Source organism: Symphalangus syndactylus, chromosome 16 (assembly GCF_028878055.3).
Source record: "Symphalangus syndactylus isolate Jambi chromosome 16, NHGRI_mSymSyn1-v2.1_pri, whole genome shotgun sequence".
NCBI lineage: Eukaryota > Metazoa > Chordata > Mammalia > Primates > Hylobatidae > Symphalangus > Symphalangus syndactylus.
In genome coordinates this window covers 15158055-15175164 of record NC_072438.2, presented here as the reverse complement: position 1 = coordinate 15175164, position 17110 = coordinate 15158055, and the positions used below count along the sequence as shown (strand labels likewise).

The window sequence follows — 17110 nt, the reverse complement described above, 5'->3', positions numbered from 1 at the left end:
CCTCAGTTTGTTCTTGACCCCTTATCCTAATTATTCTCAGTTCTCTGTTTTGTCAATAAGCTTTAGTTGTTCTTGTTATTCCATACCGTCTGACTTAGTCATTGAACCTCCCATGATTATATTGAAATGTAATGAAATTTGACCTTTTGAAATTTGAGACCTATCAAACATAAAGTAGATGTTTCCCAGTTCTCTCAAACAGTTCTTTCTGGGCACACTGTGTTACTTCAGAGTAGCTGTGATTAGTAGCCTTTCTTCCAGCTAGTGTCTTGGACAATCTACTAGAACGTGGGGAGGGGCATATGCCCTCTATTGAAAGAGCTTATGAGTCTTTGTTAAGCTCAATAATCATTTGCTAGAGAGGAGAGAGTCAAAACTAGTGTCGTCTAGTAGAACTTTTGTGATTATGGAAGTGTACTATATTTGCACACTAGCTACATGTGGCTATTGAGCACTTGAACTGTAGCTGGCGTGACTGAGGCACTGACTTTTAGTTTAAAATAGCCACGTGTGACTAGTGGCTACCATATTGGGCAGTGCAGTAAGGGTCTTAGAACACCATGGGGATGACATAATGCCAGGTGAAAAAGGCAGAATACTAAAGTATATGTATGTTATTATTTGATATATAGAAATAATAAATTTAAAGTCCTATGCAAAGGAAAAAACACTAGTAATAAGCACACCAAAATACTAACAGTGAATATTAGGTGCTGAAATTATGTATGAGTATGTACTTCTATTTTTATATTTTAGAAATACTTTAAAACTTTGCTAATAAAGGTATATATGATAAACACAAGAAGAAAGAAAGAAGTGCTGTGGTACTAATAAAGACCACTTCAGCAAGTGAATATATCGGCTGAATAGAGCTGCCCAGATTGTTCTCCCCAAGGTCCACATTTTACATTTTGCCCAGAGAAGCCCAGTTTGTGACTGTTTACTGTCTGGTGCTCTTTTTGATCAGTTGTGCTGTAACAAAAGTAAATTGAGAGAACAGTCCACAAATAGTATTTATGCAGCCACGTCAGAAAGAGAGTATGCTTTTTGAAATAATTTTCATATGTTGTAATCACACCTAGAATTATTTACAGTGTATTACAAAAAAGGGAAATATCTTAGTATTTAAATTAACTTGGCCACATGTCTGCTGTACTTGAACACTAAAGAAACTGAACTATAGATAGTATGTCTCTTACAGCTTATAAGAAATGCTATTAGTGCACTCTAAATAGTTAGGAACACCAATAGGAGTTGTAATTTGAATTATTTTTAGTGATGTATGTCATATAGAGTATAAAAAGATGGTACCGTGTTTCTCAGAACATTATTACATAAGGGATGAGATTTTAGGAAGATTTGTGAACTTCCTCAGAACAATTCCTCACTGCTCTGAAAAACCCTTCATTATTACTTGTGTGAAGTGTGGCATCATGTTTGGTCTACTTCTTGGAAAAGTATTTACTTGTGTAATAATTTAAGTACTTAGATCTGTTTTTTTTTTTTTGAGACGGAGTCTCGCTCTGTTGCCCAGGCTGGAGTGCAGTGGCGCAGTCTCGGCTCACTGCAAGCTCCGCCTCCCAGGTTCACGCCATTCTCCTGCCTCAACCTCCCGAGTAGCTGGGACTACAGGCGCCCGCCACCACACCTGGCTAACTTTTTGTATTTTTAGTAGAGACAGGGTTTTACCATGGTAGCCAGGATGGTCTCGATCTCCTAACCTTGTGATCTGCCCGCCTCTGCCTCCCAGAGTGCTGGGATTACGGGCGTGAGCCACTGCGCCGGGCCAGATCTGTTGTTTTTTCTCCCCCTTAATGGCCAAACCATTTGGGGTTTATTATATCACCCTGAAAACATGTAGACTAGATAAAGAATTAAATAGTTTCATTTAAAAATTTAGTTTAGTCCCTGGGCTGGTTATAAACTCTCATGCCCAGGGCTCTAACTCCTGGAGACCCAAAGTGGCATGTATTTAAACTTAGTGCAGAGTTTCCTGGGGGCTGCCATAGCAGTGAGCCTGGCTTGACAGCTGTGCGCGCCTTACTCCATCACACTGTCACTGCCGGGCGGCACAGAGCAATGCTAATATTGACCCCAGAGCCTGCACAGAGTTCTTCCAGCCTTTGGGGGATAATTTTCATTGGACCAGGGCTATTTTTAATCCTAAGGTCTTTAAAAGGGCTTGCAGTTGTATACTAGGCATACAACTGCAAGTATATGTATGTGCTGAGCTCTCTCTCTGTACTGCTTGGGGATAACATAGTTTAAATGTATGGAGATTGCTCTGCAGATGTCTGTGTTCTAAACAAGTAGAAAACTGGACAGTAAAGAGAGGTTGTTGTATTTCCACATTCCTCCTCCTTTGCACTTAACCACCTTGGGTTCTTTGCACTGTCATATTAGAACTTTGTAGTAGAGAACTGCAATGTTACCTGAAAGAGGAAAGGCCCTGATAGGACTAGAACTAGGTTATTATAAATGAAGATGATCTCATAGTTGGTTTTTTTTTTTTTTTAAGGATAGTAAGGAAATTGAGTATTTTATTCTAAAAGACTAACATACTTTAAATAATTACTGTTCTTCATATAATCCTATTAGTAACAGAACCTGTAATACTAAGCATATAAAAACAATTTGAGTGTGATAGTCTTTAACAATACCTTCAATTTGTGTGCTATTTGGAGAAATGCAGAGACCCCCAAATACACAGATAGACTTATCATTTTCCCATGCAACAGTCTTGTGAGAGGTTGAAAGGTAGGAAGAGTCAGTATACATTATTCTGTTTTACAGATGAGACAACAATGACCCTGGGAAGTTGTGGGCACAAAAGCCAGCTATTAAGTGGCAGAGGTGGGACTGTGTGCAAAAACCTAGATACTATGATTGCTAAACTAGTGTACTTTCCGCTCACCATCCTACCTCCGTGAATTAAAGATGACTCAAATGATATATAAACTTTTATGGGAATTATCTATATTTTTTTACATTTTTAATAGAAACCATTTAAACTTTAAAGCAAAAAAGACAAATTTTAAAATAAGTGTATTCATGTGGGAATACACATGAATTAGGATGATTTGGGCTAATTTTGCATAAGAGAGAGATAAGATGATTTGAAGGTCCTTTTCTCTTGGCACAAGCCTCTGAAGAGGGAAGGGAACATTAAAAAAAAAAAAACACTTGATACATAGTGGTGCTTTTTCTTTAAAACTTTTTTATAGAATTTAAACTAAAACTTCATATTGACTAAATTCCATGTTTCGAATGAGCGTAAAGGCAGATAGTTTGAAATTTGGGTGTTTGCCAGTTGTGTTCCTCATCATGCCAGGTGAATAAACATGGGTTTTTGCCTGTGCTTGTCAAAACCAGCACTGACCCTCAATGCTGTGACCATTAGAGGTAAGTTTCACCATGGTGGATCATATGTGAAGTAAGTTTTAATTAAACAGATAATTCATGAGCCAACATACCTAGGAGTCTCCTTTCAATTCAGAACTAGAAATAGTCTCTAATTAGGTCAAATGTTTACCCCTCTACCAAAGGCTTGCTGGTTAGGTAGAGAAAGCTTAGTGCCCAGTATTCTGTACGTGGGTCATCTGCTAACAGTTTGAGTTAAAGCAGGGAGAATGAATACTCTTTAGCTCCAAGAACATTTAGATCTGTCATTATGGTATAGGAAGAAGCCATCTTGTGGTTGGTGCTTCTGTCTGAAAACCCAAGTTATTAGTATCCACTGAAAAGTACTGGATAGATGAATGTAGAGTAGTCTGAAGCTACTTGTCAGCGTTTACTTTCTTTTTCTTTCTTTTCCTTGGTTCTCTGTAGTCTGTACTGTATAGATTTTAATCACTCATGACTATAGATATAACCAGTTATTCTAAAATTACATGCAATCAGATTTTGGACAAGTTGTAAGAACAGTCCTCTTAAGGATAGTAATGCAAGCGAAAGTTTTAACCAGCTTTGAGATCATGTGGGAGTTCACTGTGCTTTGCTTTATTTTGCATTCATATGCTAATTTCATCTCACCTCCTTGAATCCTTTCACTTGGCTAAAGAAATGTGAACTCTCTGTTGACAACAGAAAGAATCTTACGGTTGGCTTGAGATCATGTTTTAAAGTAAACATAATAAAACTAAAACAATGTATCAGTCTTTACAGTGGATCAGATCTTTCATGGTGTCAATTTTTAAGGCCTTTGAGTTGTACAGTGAAATGAATATTTTGGAGGTTCTGTGGTAGACAATTGTGTAGAACAACATTCTTCTGATATTGTTGTATCCTCTGGGTTTGATGTATATTATTGGATTAAATTTCCTGAAAATTTGTGTAAAATTTTTGCATCTGTACTCATGAGGCATATTGGTCTTCTTTGTTTCTTATAATATCTTTTTGTGTTTTTTTTTTTGAGACGGAATCTCACTGTGTCGCCCAGGCTGGAATGCAGTGGCGCGATCTCGGTTCACTGCAAGCTCGGTCTCCCAGGTTCACGCCATTCTCCTGCCCCAGCCTCCCGAGTAGCTGGGACTACAGGCACCCGCCAACACGCCCGGCTAATTTTTTTGTATTTTAGTAGAGACGGGGTTTCACCGTGTTAGCCAGGATGGTCTTGATCTCCTGACCTCGTGATCCGCCTGCCTCGGCCTCCCAAAGTGCTGGGATTACAGGCGTGAGCCACTGCGCTCAGTCTGTTTCTTGTAATATCTTTATTGGCTTTTGGTATCAGTTTAATGCTGTCTTCATAACATGATTTGAGAAGTATTGGGAGAGTTTTTATAGAATTGGAATTATGCTTAAGTATTTGGTAGAATTCACCTTTGAAGCTATATGGGCCTAGCAATTTCTTTGTGAGTTTTAAGCTATAAATTCAATTCCCTTTATAGATATAGGACTATTCATTCTATTTCTTCTTGAGTAAGCTTTGGTAGTTTGTATCTTTCAAGGAATTTTTCCATTTCATATAAATTATTGAATTTATTGGTATAAAGTTTTTCTAATATTTCTTATTCTCATTTTTATACCTATAGAATCTGTAGTGATCTCACCTCTCTCATTCCTGATACTGGTAATCTATGTCTTCTCTCTTTCCTGATCAGTCTGGCTAGAGGTTAAAGAACCTGTTTTTGGTTTTATTGTTTTTCTGCTTTCTATTTCATTGGTTTCTGCTCTGATCTACTTTCTGCTTAGTTTAGGCTTTGTTTGCTCTTCTTTGTCTAGTTTCTTAAGGTGAAAACTGAGATCATTGATTTAAGACCCTTTCTAATATAGACAGTGCTCTACATTTCTTTCTCAGGACTGCTTTTGTGGCATCCTAAAAATATTGATAGGTTGTGTTTTCATTTACATTCAGTTCGAAATATAGTATTTGTTAATTTCTCCAATTTCTTCTTCCCCCACCTTTTTTTTTTTTTTTTTTTTTTTTTTTGAGACGGGAGTCTCACTCTGTCGCCCAGGCTGGAGTGCAGTGGCACAATCTCAACTCACTGCAGCCCCCTCCTCCTCCCAGGTTCAAGTGACTCTTTCGCCTCAGCCTCCCAAGTAGCTGGGACTACAGGCACTCACCACCATGCCCGGCTAGTTTTTTTGTATTTTTAGTAGACGGAGTTTCACTGTATTAGCCAGGATGGTCTCGATCTCCTGACCTCATGATCCGCCTGCCTCAGCCTCCCAAAGTGCTGGGATTACAGGCGTGAGCCACCGTGCCTGGCCTTCCCTATTGTTTAGAAATATGTTTTTAGTTCTCAAATATTTGGAAGCTTTTCCAGACATCTTTATGTTACCAGTTATAATTCCATGTGGTCAGAGAACACGCATGTATGATTGAATTCTTTTAAGCTTATTGCACCGTTTCTGTGGCCAAAGATACAGTTTATCTTAGGTCAAGTTGGTTAATAATGTTGTTCTCTCTATATCCTTACTGATTTTTTTTGTGTGTGTATTTCTTCTTGCAGTGACTGACAAAGATAGTTGTGGACTTGTTTATTTATCTTTGCAGTTCTACCAATTTTTGTTTCATATGTTTTGCAAGTATGCTATTAGATGTGTAATATAAAGGACTGGTATGTCCTTTTGATACATCCATCCCTTTATCATTATGAATTGACCTTCTTTATCTCTTAGTATTTTTTGCACTGAAATCTACTTTTGTCAGAAACTGATGTAGACACCCTAGCTTTCTTTTTATTAACGTTAGTGTAATATTTTTTCTCTCCTTTTAACTTATTTGTGTCTTTATATTTAAAGTGGATTTTATACACCTATAATATTCAAACCAAGAACCAAATCAAGAATACATTCCCAGGCTGGGCGAAGTGGCTCACGCCTGTAATCGTAGCACTTTGGGAGGCCGAGGTGGGCGGATCACAAGGTCAGGAGTTCAAGACCGGCCTGGCCAAGATGGTGAAACCCCGTCTCTACTAAAAATACAAAAATTAGCTGGGCATGGTGGTGGGCATCTGTAATCCCAGCTACTCGGGAGGCTGAGGCAGAGAATTTTTAGAACCCAGGAGGCGGAGGTTGCAGTGAGCCAAAATCGCACCACTGCACTCGAGCCTGGGCGACAGAGCAAGACTCCATCTCAAAAAAAAAAAAAAAAAGAATACACTCCCTGGACTGGCAGTAACTCAGTGATTCCTTCAAGAGAGAACACTCCCATTTACAATAGAGACACACACACACACTACCTAGGAATACATCTAACGAAGGAGGTGAAAGATCTGCAAGAAGGACGATAAAATCATGGATAACACAAACTAATGGAAAAATATGTCATGCTCATGGACTGGAAGAATTGGTAGCGTTACAATGGCCATACAGCCTAAAGCAGTCTACATATTCAACACTGTTCCCATCAAACTACTAATGTCATTTTTCACAGAATTGGAAAAAAAAAATCCTAAAATTCATATGGAACGAAAAAACAGCCAGAATAGCTGAAGCAATCCTAAGCAAAAAGAACAAAACCAGTGGTTTCATGTTACCTGGTTTCAAACTACACTGTAAGGCTACAGTAACCAAAACAGCATGGTACTGGTACAAAAATAGATATGTAGACCAATGGAACGGAATAGAGAACCCAGAAATAAAGGTGTACACCTGTAGCCATCGAATCTTCAACAAAGTCGACAAAAATAAGCAACAGAAAAAGGACTCCCTATTCAATAAATGGTCCTGGAATAGCTTACTAGCCATATGCAGAGGAATGAAAATGGACCCCTACCTTTCAGCATATATAAAAATTGACCCAACATGGATTATAGATATTTAAATGTAAGACCTCAAACTATAAAAACCCTACAAAAAATACTTGGAAACACCATTCTGGCTTTAGGAAAGAATTTGTGACTAAGTCCTCAAAAGCAATTGCAACAAAAACAAACATTGACAAATGAGATCTAATTAAGCTAAAGAGCTTATGTACAGCAAAAGAAATTATCAGTAAACAGTGTACAGTATTAATAGATAACACCGTTTCGTATACAGACCATCTACAGAATAGGAGAAAATATTTGCAAGCTATGCATCTGACACAGCTCCAATATCCAGAATCTACTGGAAACTTAAACAATTCAACAAGAAAAAAACAACCCCACTAAAAAGTGGGCAAAAGACGTGAACAGACAATTTTCAAAAGAAGACATACAAGCAGCCAACAAACGTATAAAAAAAAGTTCCACATCGCTGATTATCAGAGAAATGCAAATCAAAACCACAATGAGTTACCATCTCACATCAGTCAGAATGGCTGTTATTAGAAGTTAAAAAACAGATGCTAATGAGGCTGCAGAGAAAAGGGAACACTTATGCACTGTTGGTGGGAATGTAAATTAGTTCAGCCACTGTGGAAAGCAGTTTGGAGATTTCCCAAAGAACTTAAAACAGAACTACCATTTGACCCAGCAATCCCATTACTGGGTACATCTCAGAAAAGAAATTATTCTACCAAAAAGACACATGTACTCGTATGTTCATCACGGCACTATTCACACCAGCAAAGATATGGAATCAATCTAGGTGCCCATCAACAGTGGATTGCATAAATAAAATGTGGTACATATATACCATAGAATACTATGCAGCCATTAAAAAAAAAAGAATGAAATCGTGTCCTTTGCAGCAATGTGGATGCAGCTGGAAGATAATATGCTAAGTGAATTAACGTAGGAACAGGAAATAAAATACTGTATGTTCTCACTTAGAAGTGGGAGTTAAACATCAGTTACTCGTGGATGTAAAGGTGACAGCAGTAAACACTGAAGACTGCTATACTGATGAGGGAGGGAGGCGGTAAGTGTTGAAAAAACTAACTGTTGGGTACTGTTCTCAGTACCTGGGCAATGGAATAATTCATACCCCAAACCTCAGCATCATGCAGCATACCCAGGTAACAAACTTGCACATGTGCCCCCTGAATCTAAAATAAAAGTTAAAAAGAAAAAAGAAGACGCCATATCTTACTTGGGTAGAGCAAGTAGAGAAGTTTTGGGAAAAGCTGGTGTGTTTAGGCTACATCTACCAGATGGACATTTAGGAAAATAAATTTGAATTCTGTGGAAAAAATTAAGTGGAGGGTTTTTTTTTTAATAGGCAGCATATAATTAGGTCTTGCTGTTTAAAAATTCAGTGTATCTCTGCCTTTTAATTGATGTGTTTAGGTCATTTACATTCATTATTATTAACAGCTATGTTATCGGAATTTGTCTTCAAGTGATAGTAGATAAACCATTTCATACAAGAACTTATAATAGTATTCTTACATTTCTCCACTCCTGGCCTTTATGCTACTGTTGGCTTATGTTTTACTTATATGTATGTTATTAAATAAAAGCTCTACAATGTTTTGTATTATTTTCGTTTAAGCAATTGTCTTTTAAAGATATTTAAATAATAAGACAAATGTTATTTCTGGTGCTCTTTGTTCCCTTGAATGGATCCACATTTTGTTCTTAGTCTGTCTTCTGTTGCTGTAACAGAATGACACAGATTAGGTGTTTATAAAGAATAGTTTATTTGGCTCACAGTTCCTGGAGGCTGGGAAGTCCAAAAGCATGGCACTGGCATGTAGTGAGGGTCATGCCATGGCAGAAAGCATCACATGATGGGGAGGGTAAGAGGAGGCAAGAGTGCTTGAGACAGAAATGGGGCTGAACTTATCCTTTTATCAGGAACCCACTCCTGTGATATGAAGTTGGAGCCCTCATGACCTAATCACCTTTTAAAGGTCTTATCTCTTAATACCATCACAATGGCAGTTAAATTTCAACAGGAGGCTTGGAGGTGATATTTAAATCATAGCATTTGCTGGCGATAAATTCCTTCAGTTTTTGCATATCAGAAAAAGTATTTGTTTCACTTTCATTTTGAAAGTTTTTAATTTTTTGCTTTTTATTTTTATTTTTTATTTCCATAGGTTTTTGGGGAACAGGTGGTGATTGGTTACATGAGTAAGTCCTTTAGTGGTGATTTCTGAGATTTTGGTGCACCCATCACCTGAGCAGCATACACTCTACCCAGTTTGTAGTCTTTTATCCCTTACCCGTCTCCCACCCTTTCCCCCCGAGTTCCCAAAGTCCACTGGTATCATTCTTATGCCTTTGCATCCTCATAGCTTAGCTCCTGCTTGTGAGTGAAAACATACAGTGTTTGGTTTTCTATTCCTATATTACTTCACTTAGAATAATGGTCTCTAGTTCCATCAGGGTCACTGCAAATGCCATTATTTCATTCCTTTTTGTGGCTGAGTAGTAGTCCATGGTGTGTATATATATATATATATATATATATATATATACACACACACACATATACACGTATGTATATATGTGTGTGTACACGTATGTATATATGTGTGTGTATGTGTGTGTGTGTGTATATATATATAGATATAGATATAGATATAGATATAGATATAGATATAGATATACCACAATTTCTTTATCCCCTCATTGATTGATGGGCATTTGGGCTGGTTCCATATTTTTGCAATAGCAAATTGTGCTGCTATAAATATGAGTGTGCAAGTATCTTTTTGAAAGACACTTTCAATGAGTATAGAATTCTAGGTTGACAGTGTTTTTTTCTTTTAGTACTTTAAAGTTTTTGCTCTATTATCTGCTCACTTGTATTGTTTCCAACAAGAAAACTGAGGTCATACTTATCTTTTGTTTGCTATATTTAATGTTTCTTTTTTCTCTGAGTGCTTTAAAATTTTTCTGATTATGACAAGTTTGAGTAATTTTATTATAGTGTTCTAGGGGTCGTTTTCTTCATATTTCTTGCACATCTCCAGAATTGAGTGTGTTATTTAATTGACAATCTCTCTGGCATCCTGAGATCCAAATGTTAGATGAATTACGGAAAATGTTTTGAAAGTCAGTTGGAAAAGTTCAGCTGGTGAAAGTTACAGAAAATCTTTGCTTTAATTTATCTAGTTGTCATAATTCAGAAAAGATAATATAGTAGAGAGGATGTTAAAAGTAGGAAAACATGTATTAGTAACACATTAATTTAATGACTTAGTCCCGTGGTGAACTTAAAACTGTTGTCTTTATATTTAATGTGTGTAAAATTTACTACATAGTGATAGATAAATGCAAGAAACTCAGTCTTAAATCTTTGGGTAATGGTATTTGTCTTTCCGACTTGATGCTTTTACTAACATTTATTAACAATACTTTGAAAGTAATTTTTGGTAGCCTTCTTACTATCTGTTAAAATTCAGGCAAAAGTTGAGTTTAGGAGGTTTGCCTTTCATTACATTAGTTTTCATTTTCTGGTGGTTTGTAAATTAACCAGAACTCTAATATAAAGAATATTACGATTTAATAAAGCCATTGTTAGATTACTTTCACATATTGAAAGTATGTTAATTTGGGGGAAAGCTATTGAACTAAAAGTGTGTCATCTGTCATAAAAACTAAGAAATTCAACCTAGGTATGTAAGAAGACAAGTTTCAATAGGTATAACAGTATAGCCTGGCTGTAAAACAGATTGGTGCTCCACCTTTATTTGTATGAAATCAGAGATGACCAGTCCTAAAGTTTCGAGCCTTACAAAGTAATTGATTACTTGTATAAAACATAAAGAACTAATTTTTTTACCCATGTTTCAATGAAATTACTCTTCATCTACTTATTTCTCTTATACTTAGATATGAACTAGTGATTTATTAGTTAAGTTTTTCAGCATTACAGAAACAAAATTTTACTAGTCCAATCTCTTGAGATAGCAAAAAAAAAAAAATTGGTATAATTGAGCAGAAGCAGAGCATCACCTCCTGAATTTTCATTTATTTTAAATGATACTAAGCTTTTTAAAAGTTCACAATGTTGTTTTAAGTTTTTTAAAAAATTTATTTATAAAGACAAGGTCTCAATATGTTCCCCACACTGGAGCACAGGGGTTATTCATAGGCACAGTCATGGTGCAGGACAGCCTCGCACTCCTGGGTTCAAGCAGTCTTCCTGCTTCAGCCTTCCAGCTTGCTGGTACACAGGAAGGTACCACAGTGCCTGGATTCATTTTAGAAGTTTAAAATATCAAAGATTATAGGAGGGAAAAATCAGTGTTCTAAGATACCAAAAATATTTTAATAAAGAGGTACAGTTTATTTGACTTTTTTTTCCTCAAAAGGTCAATAATTTATTATTTATATATAATGCATACTTTTTTTTCCTCTCTCATTTTTGTAGGTTCTGCCGGAGACTTCCATTTGGCCTCAATGTGAAATTAAAGTAGAAAATCACATCTACATATATGTTGCTATCAGGATGTTGATTCATTAGTCATGCCTGAAGAGGGAAAGTCTGTTTTAGGTGGCTGACTACCAGCAAAAATAAATGCTTATCCTACATGTCAAGCATCTCTCCTTTTTACTGGAGTGAAAATCCCCTCCAGATACCAACAGAATATCAACTGCAGAAAATGCTTCACATTTTAAGGATGTCGGCAACCTAAATTCATGTACCCTATCTGTACAGTTGTTGTGGATGGTTTGCCATCTGAAAGCTCCTCAAGTTCTTATCCAGGCCCTGTGTCTGTTTCTGAAATGTCTCTGCTTCATGCTTTGGGTCCAGTGCAGACCTGGCTGGGACAAGAGCTCGAGAAATGTGGCATTGATGCCATGATTTACACTCGGTATGTCCTCAGTCTTCTGCTGCATGACAGCTATGACTACGACCTGCAGGAACAGGTATTTACATATTTTAAATGTTTTGTGAAAACTGATTTTATCTGTATGTATACATTCCTCTTAAACAAGCACTTTTATACTTTAAAACTGAGCTACTCATGTGTGTATGCAAACATTTAACCTGTCAGTGACCAGATGGTAAGATTGCCTTGGAGTGTCAATCAGCCTGTGTCACTGAGCACCCTGTTAAGTGCAGTTATTTTCTCCATAGTTAGACTTTCTCACTGTTGATTACGTTTTGGCATAGACTCCAGATCTTGTCATGGACTGGTCATAGTTTGGCGACCTGCTACCTTTGAGTAGCAGTGCTCTAGAATGTTGATTTCTACTATTTAGAAGACTCACACATTATGAATAGATATTTAAACATTGCGTCTGTTATACTTCTTACCATTCCAAATTTAATATTGTATTTTATCTGCAAGAATGATGTTTAACTGCTTATTAGTCAGTATGTATGACAAATCAGTAGACTTAAAGTTCAATAAAGCACACAATTTTGCTATAGGTCAGGGTGTCACCTTGCAAGTTGGTCATTACACATTTTATTTGACTTTGATGCTGAGTTTATAGTGAGAAATTGGGCTGGGTGTGGTGGTTCACACTTACAATCACAACACTTTGGGAGGCCGAGGCGGGAGGATCCCTTTAAACCAGGAGTTTGAGACCAGCTTTGGCAACATAGAACCCAGTCTTTACAAAAAGTATTAAAAAATTAGCCAGGCATGGTGGCACGTACCTGTAGTCTGTAGCTACTCAGGAGGCTGAGATGGGAGGATCACTTGAGCCCAGGAAGTCAAAGCTGCAGTGAGCCATGATTGCGCCATTGCACTCCAGCCTTGGCAACAGAGCAAGACCCTGTCTCTCTCTTGCACGCATACATGAGAGAGAGAGAGAGAGAGAGAGAGAGAGGGAGAGGGAGAGGGAGAGAGAGAGAGAGAAAGAGAAACCAAATACAGGTTCTTGAAAAACATCTTAACCTCAGTCTCATTCTTAAGAGGAGCTACTGAAAGTGAGGCCTGCCAGAGGGAACCAGAGTCATCAGTAGTGAATAAATGGGCTCCGGGTGACTTCTGTCTACAAATTTCACATAAAATCTTTTGGTTTTTATAGACAATAAAAAGAAGAAGGTATTTTGTGGGCAGTTTTTGTTGCTGTTTTAAACCATCATTACCCACACTGAAAGCAGGAAGAGTTTCATTGTCAGAAGAAATTGGCTTTGCCCCTCCAAACCACACAAAAAAGCTTCAAGGTCCTATAAATAACACATACAGAGGATTTCACCGAGATGCTTAACTTTTTTTTTTTTTTTTTTTTTTTTTTTTTGAGACAGGGTCTTGCTCTGTCACCCAGTCTGGAGTGCATTGGTGTGATCATAGCTCACTGACGCCTTGAACTCCTGGGCTCAAGCAGTCCTCCCACCTCAGCTTCCCAAAGTGCTGGCATTACAGATGGGAGCTACTCTTTCCAGCCAGCTTAACATGTTTTATACCTCAGTTGTGCAGAGCATGTTTGATGAGAAGGGTTTCTCATCATGTCTGGCTGGACACAGCGGCATTTTTCTTGCTTCCAGGTTGCTTGCTGCCTTGGCTGGCATTAGTTCAAGTAAGGTTTTGAAGGGATTCACTTATAACCTAATAATCAGCAAATGTGTTAATTTCGGTGGTCAGTATTTTGTATAATTTCCTTACCAGAGCTCTGTTATTTGCCATCATCTTTCTGGTAAATGTCAAATATGCTCCTTTACGGGCAAGTAATACGTTAAATCTACAAACATGGAAGGACTTTTATTTCCAGAAATGAGGAAAATGTTTCTCATCATTCAAAAATTACGTACTTTATTGTAAGCATGTACTCATAAGGAGTGGTTTTTTTGTTGTTGTTGTTGTTGTTTTTTGAGACAGGGTCTTGCTCTTTTGCTCAGGCTGGAGTGCGGTGGCGTGATCATAGCTCACTGCAGTCTTAACCTCCCGGGCTCAAGCGATCTTCCTGCATCTGTCTCCTGAGTAGCTGGGACCACATGTGTGTGGCACCCCACCCTTCTAATTTTTAAAAAACGATGTCTCTGTTGCCTAGGCTGGAAAGAATAGTTTTTTTGGTAGGACTTGAACTTCTCATTTCTTAAGAGTTGTATGTCATCTATATCAGTCTAGAATATGTAATCAACACCAATAAATTTACTAGCACAAAGTATGTGCTGGGTGCTACAGGACATACAGGATAAAACAGGCCAGAAGTTAATAAGATTATAGTCAATCACATCTCTGATCAGACTTGTGAATCCTCTGGTTTCTTTACTAGCTCTAGGGAGTTGTGCTTAGAGATAAGATGAACTATCAGTATCTGCAGCTGTGTTTGATCCTTCCTCCAGAGTTCTGGTTCATTTCTCAGGACACAGGACAGATAAAGGTTAGGGAAAACATAACATGTCTGGAGTTACAAGGAGAATCCATAGGGAAATAAAAGGCCCTAAAATACTTTTCTACTTGGTCCAGAGTAACAGCCATGTGTGCCAGGTCCCATGCCAATGAAGAAGGTCAAATTTTAAATGATACCTGTTTTAGTAAGACATGACTTGAGAATCCTTTAGCCCCTGCATTGCTTTTCCATGAAGTTACAGTCCCTCGTTAAAGGCGGCAAAAGCCAGATGCCTGACTCAAAGGGAGGATGTGCTTACTGTTTCCCCAGGCAGAGAGGATGCAGAAGCCAAGGATGGTTCTCTTCTAGCAAGAGTAAGGAGAGTGGAAGGGGCCTTAGCTTCTGTCATTCAGAACTCCAGCTAACAGCAAGGCTGACAGACCTGGGTGAAGATGTGTGCCACCTTTCCTGATCTCTGGCTCATGCTTGTGATAACACAGCCCCTCCAGTGGAGGCCAAACTACTCTACTCCTGGGTGTTCATTTCCTCACATCTTCGCTCACCCCTTAGTCCTTGAGTTAGTCTAGCCGTGAGTGGCCAGTTTTAAGACCCATCACTTTTCTGTTTTAGGCTAAAGCAAACACACAGTGCTCTTGAGTTCTGAAACAGATTTTATGCATCAGTTTGGTCTCAGTTGTGCAGGATGATAAGGAAGTAAAGCTGATCAGATCCTAGTCTTGTTTAAGGCTGAATCATCTATAAACCTCTAATTTGGGCGGGGTTATAAACACAGTTGTGGTGGTGGGCTGGTTACAATGTAGTTCCAGAGAACAACTGCCTTGTGATATGGAGATACCATCACTGTGCCAGTAGTTTTATTTCCGCAAATGTTTCTTTTTTTTTTTTTTTTTTTTTTTTGGTCATGATTACTCTGTCTGGGAAGTATATTCTAAGATAATCAGGAAATCACTACATATCACTTTTATTTTATATAAACTGCTTTTCTTACCCATCTTTCAAAGCCTAGGTCACCTCTGTCTCTGAAACTTTTTCTGATAATTTCTGATGAAAGCAATGTCTTCTACCAAACTTGATAATATTTTACTGTAAAGCTTTTCATTATCGTTACTGGAATGTATTCTGTTTCTCAGTAGGTTATAACATCCTTATGGGCAGAAATCGTATATTAATCTTTTTTTAAAAAAAGTTTAACCAGCCTGGGCAACATAGTGAGACCCCATCTCTTAAAAAAAAATTATCTGGACGCAGTGGGGTTTACCTGTAGTCCCAGCAACTTGGGAGGCTGAGATGGGAGGATTGCTTGAGCCTGGGGGGTGGAGGCTGCAGTGAGCAGCGATCGTGACGTTGCACTCCAGCCTGGGAAACACAGCGAGACCCTGTCTCTTAAAAAATAAATAAATTTAACTTTTTAAAATGAAATAATTTCGGACCTCAGAAGAACAGCTAAGATAGTACAGAGAACTCTCATGTTTTCTTCAGTCATCAATTGTTAGTATTTTCACACGTTTGCTTTTTTTTAATTGATATATAATAGTTGTACATATTTGTGGGTATTGTGATACTTTGATAGTATCACATAAGATGCTATGATCAAATCAGGGTATTTGAGTTACCTGTCTCCTTAAACATTTATCTTTTCTTCGTGTTGGAAATAGTCCAATTCTTTTCTAGCTATTTTGAAATATACAATAAATATTGTTAGCTATAGTTTCCCTACCATACAGTTGAATACTAGAAGTGACTCCTGTTTAAGTGTATGTTTGTACCCTTTAGCCCACTTCTCTTCATATTCTACTTTTGCTTTATTTCTGTCTTCTCTTCATGCTGACCTCTCTGAGTAAACTAGCATGCACTTTTTAAAATCCAAGACTTTCCCTTAGTCATATTACAATTACAAAATTCAGGAAAATTAGCATTGATAAAACTTGATTGTCAGATATACAGTCAGTATTCAGTTTTTGTCACCTGTCCCGATACTGTTTCTCATTGCAGTTTTCTCCCTCATCTAGTATCTAGTTTGAGATTATGCATCGTCAACTTTAATGGCCACATCTCCTTAATCTCCTTTCATCTGTAATAATTCCTTGTTCTTCCTTTGCGTCTCATGACATTGACACTTTTGGAGAGTCCAGGCCAGTTTTGGAAAACATCCCTTAATTTGGGTTTTTCGGATATTTCCTCGTGTTTAGAGTTGGCTTGTGTGTTTATGGTAGTAGCATTGCATAATGATGTTTCCTTTTTTTCTGCATATCACATTAGAGGGCCAGTGATGACAGTCTGTATCATTCTTGGAGACTCTGACTTGCTTTATCATGGTTCAGATGGTGTCCACCAGGTTTCTCCTTGTAATGAATAAGCGATCTGTGCAGGGAGACTTTGATACTTTTACTCCATTGATGTTCCTTGCCTGAATCAGTTATTAGTTGGGTGGTTGAAAAGTGGTGATTTTCCTAACTCAGTTATCCGCTCTACATTTAGTAGTTGACATTTTACTACAGTGCCTTCCATCTTTTAAAAATCAGTAGCCTAGTCACATA

General features: G+C 37.7%; 1 protein-coding gene across 5 annotated transcripts in view; it reads left to right on the top strand.

The window, feature by feature from the left end:
- KIAA0232 (KIAA0232 ortholog) overlaps nucleotides 1-17110 on the top strand; it is a 99559-nt gene that overhangs the window by 30081 nt on the left and 52368 nt on the right. For all 5 annotated transcript variants that reach the window (XM_063619721.1, XM_055245460.2, XM_055245462.2 and 2 more), the window contains exon 2: nucleotides 11695-12194. In XM_063619721.1, coding sequence (XP_063475791.1) covers nucleotides 11964-12194 — 231 coding nt within the window. In that variant the 5' untranslated portion in view covers nucleotides 11695-11963. The remainder of the gene's footprint in view (nucleotides 1-11694; nucleotides 12195-17110) is intronic.